This window comes from Sinocyclocheilus anshuiensis, unplaced genomic scaffold (assembly GCF_001515605.1).
Source record: "Sinocyclocheilus anshuiensis isolate Anshui unplaced genomic scaffold, SAMN03320099.WGS_v1.1 scaffold675, whole genome shotgun sequence".
NCBI classification, from domain to species: domain Eukaryota; kingdom Metazoa; phylum Chordata; class Actinopteri; order Cypriniformes; family Cyprinidae; genus Sinocyclocheilus; species Sinocyclocheilus anshuiensis.
Window position 1 is genome coordinate 106807 of NW_015548232.1, and position 3086 is coordinate 109892.

The 3086-nt window shown below is 39.1% G+C and overlaps 1 protein-coding gene across 1 annotated transcript in view; it reads right to left on the reverse strand.

Annotated features, from left to right (window-relative positions):
* LOC107654649 (short transient receptor potential channel 7-like) overlaps positions 1–3086 on the reverse strand; it is an 82364-nt gene that overhangs the window by 28812 nt on the left and 50466 nt on the right. Inside the window, exon 5 of the mRNA XM_016441827.1 lies at positions 397–613. Coding sequence (XP_016297313.1) covers positions 397–613 — 217 coding nt within the window. The remainder of the gene's footprint in view (positions 1–396; positions 614–3086) is intronic.

Genomic DNA, 3086 nt, shown 5'->3' on the forward strand with positions numbered 1-3086 from the left:
TATATATACATACATATTGATACAATTATTTTTAAAAAGTATAATAAAAAAGTTTAGGTTATAAGAATTGTAAAGTAATAGCACATCTCTCAGCAAACTGAATGAATTGAGAAATAGTACCAGTGGCTGTTCAAATCCCTGACCCTAAATATTAATAAAACTATTATTATTTAATTAAATTACTATAAAAACAAATCACTTGACAATGAGGTTCTCTCAAAATGGAATAAAACCTGCCTTATTTTTTCTTACACACATGCGTGCATACAGATGTGGTGAAACACACCACTGAAACGCATCTATAATCAGAATAATTTTACCTTCCATTATCTGTGCAGACAGACAGCACTGCGGGGGTCAGAATAACACACACACACACCCTGACCCAGGTCTTACCAAGAACCCATTTCATGATGAGGAGCTCAGTCCAGGAGAACTGCGTGGTCTTGACACGAAACACCTGCCTCGGATGATCCGTTATGGTCTCGTTGGGGAGGTTCTTCACACCCTCGAACCGGTCCGACGCATTCAGAAGCAGCAGACCCAGGAAGATGGTGAACGACACAGCGTGAGCGACAAACTTCATGAAAGGACTCCGTAATATCTGACCCAACTGGAAGACAGAAAGATGAACATGAGATATTATATAACAGTATATAACACATCTAAGATACAATAACTTTAAATAGAAATGATTGAAGCCCATAATGCACTTCCAGAATAAAACATTTCCTGATAATTTACTCACCCCCATGTCAACCAAAAATGTTAATGACTATCTTTCTTCAGTCGAAAATAAATTGTGACCCTGGACCACAAAAACAGTCTTAAGTCGCTGGGGTATATTTGTAGCAATAGCCAAAAATACATTGTATGGGTCAAAATTATTTTCTTTTATGCCAAAAATCATTAGGATTTTAAGTAAAGATCATGTTCCATGAAGATATTTCGTAAATTTCCTACTGTAAATATATTAAAACTGAATATTTCTCAATATTTTGATTCTTTTTGCACCCTCAGATTCCAGATATTCAAATAGTTGTATCTTGGCCAAATATTGTCCTAACCTAACAAACCATACATCAATGGAAAGCTTATTTTTTCAGCTTTCATATGATGTATAAATCTCAATTTCGAAAAATTGACCCTTATGACTGGTTTTGTGGTCTATGGTCACAATTAAGGTTTTTGAGGAAAACATTCCAGGAATTTTCTCCATATAGTGGACTTCAGTGGGAGCCAACGGGTTGAAGGTCCAAATACACATTACGTAATCACGTTGGAAGTCATGCAAGGTTAGTTTTCATCTGTGTACTTCGGTTCAAAAAGGTAGGGTAGGGCAAAAAACTCCATCTCATTTTCCCCTCCAACTTCAAAAGCATCCGACATCATTGTTTTAAAATTTTTTGTAAGGGTGTTTTACTTTCTTTGCATGTTCGCTTTGTAAACACTGGGTCAGTACTTCTATCTACATCTCGCGTGACCTTTCCAACGTGATTACGTAATGTGTGAGGTCAAGCTAGTGTAAGACGAGCATTTGTGGTTAAAAAGTATAGAAACTTTTTTTAGAAAAAGACTGTTTGTTTCACTAGATAAGACTCTTATTCCTCGGCTGGGATCGTGTAGAGCCCTTCGAAGCTGCACTGAAACTGCAATTTGGAACTTCAACCTATTGTTCCTCATTGAAGTCCAATATTTGGAGAAAAATCTTGTAATGTTTTCCTCAAAAACTTTAATATCTTTTTGACTGAAGAAAGAAAAGCATGAACATCTTGGATGACATGGGGGTGCGTAAATTATCAAGAAATATTTATTCTGGAAGTGAACCAATCCTTTAACACTAGAAGCGCCACGGGGTAAATTTTACCCGTGGCTATTTTTCAAATGTACATAAAAGATTTAAAATAAAACATTCAAGTCTCCTAGTCATTGACTTTTACTACAATTATGTAATTTACAATCCAATGTTGTTAAAAATTATTTAGATAAAATCAGATCAAAAAACGAGGCATTTATACTTATAAGCGCCAGTGGGTCAAATTTACCCGCTATATAATGCATGTATTTTCGCGCTGTCATTTTCTTGCCGCTTATGTTTTAACATTATAAATTTCTAGGCAACGTCTTTCACTCACTGATTTAGCGGTTATCAGTTTCATAAATAAAGTTAAATAAAAAAAAAAAAAAGGCGATTTATGGAAGGTAGGTATTAGAAACACTAAATGCCATGTCTGACAGTGATCCAGATATCATATTTATATGTTTTAGCCTCACATTACTCTAATTGGTCAAACTTTGGTTTAATTATTAAATTTTTGTCTTGCCATATCGTTTATTGTTCCCTTTCAGTCGGTCACTCCCAACATCACGTCGAATTGGGATCTCGCTTAGAGAGACCAATCTACTTCGAGTGTAAACTAAACGAGCCAATGCACATTAGCATGCGATTATTGCATCCAGCTGCCGCTGATCACAGCGTGAGTATAAGTAGGCAGCAGATGCAGCGCATATTCAGCTTTTCGCTTCGGAGCCGAGCGATCACATCGTTCTGCTCCTGACTACTCTACTGAGAGAAGAATACTGAACGAGTTCAGCGTGCTCTTTGAGAGCTCTTCGTGTTGGCGGTATGACGCTTCAGCGGTGGTGGGTTCCCGTGTCGAGTGGGTTGCACACATCAGGCTGCACTACCCCCTGATTGTGTTGCAGGCGGCCATCTCCCCTGTGCGCTTCAGCATGCTAAAAGAGCTTTTTCCCTAAAAGAGCAATTTCGGATGTGTCTTTTTAAAGACGACATTGCGTAGCAAACTTGACGTTACGTCTTTGTAAAGACGATGTGGGTCTTGCTATAGACAACGTATCACCCGGGCGTTTCTGGATGCGGTCGTTACCTGGCGCTGGACGCTGAGGTGGCGTTTGTGGATGAGTCATGTTCTCATTGCAGGAAGATGATCATCTCGGAGTCACGGGCCAAGCTCTGTTTCCTCAAAGGGGTGGAGTTCCGTTGCCTCTGCCTTGATCTAGTTCTCCTCATGGCGGCAGCCAGGGGGGGCTACTTCAGGCAGTAGCGCGGGCGGTCTGAGGCACTC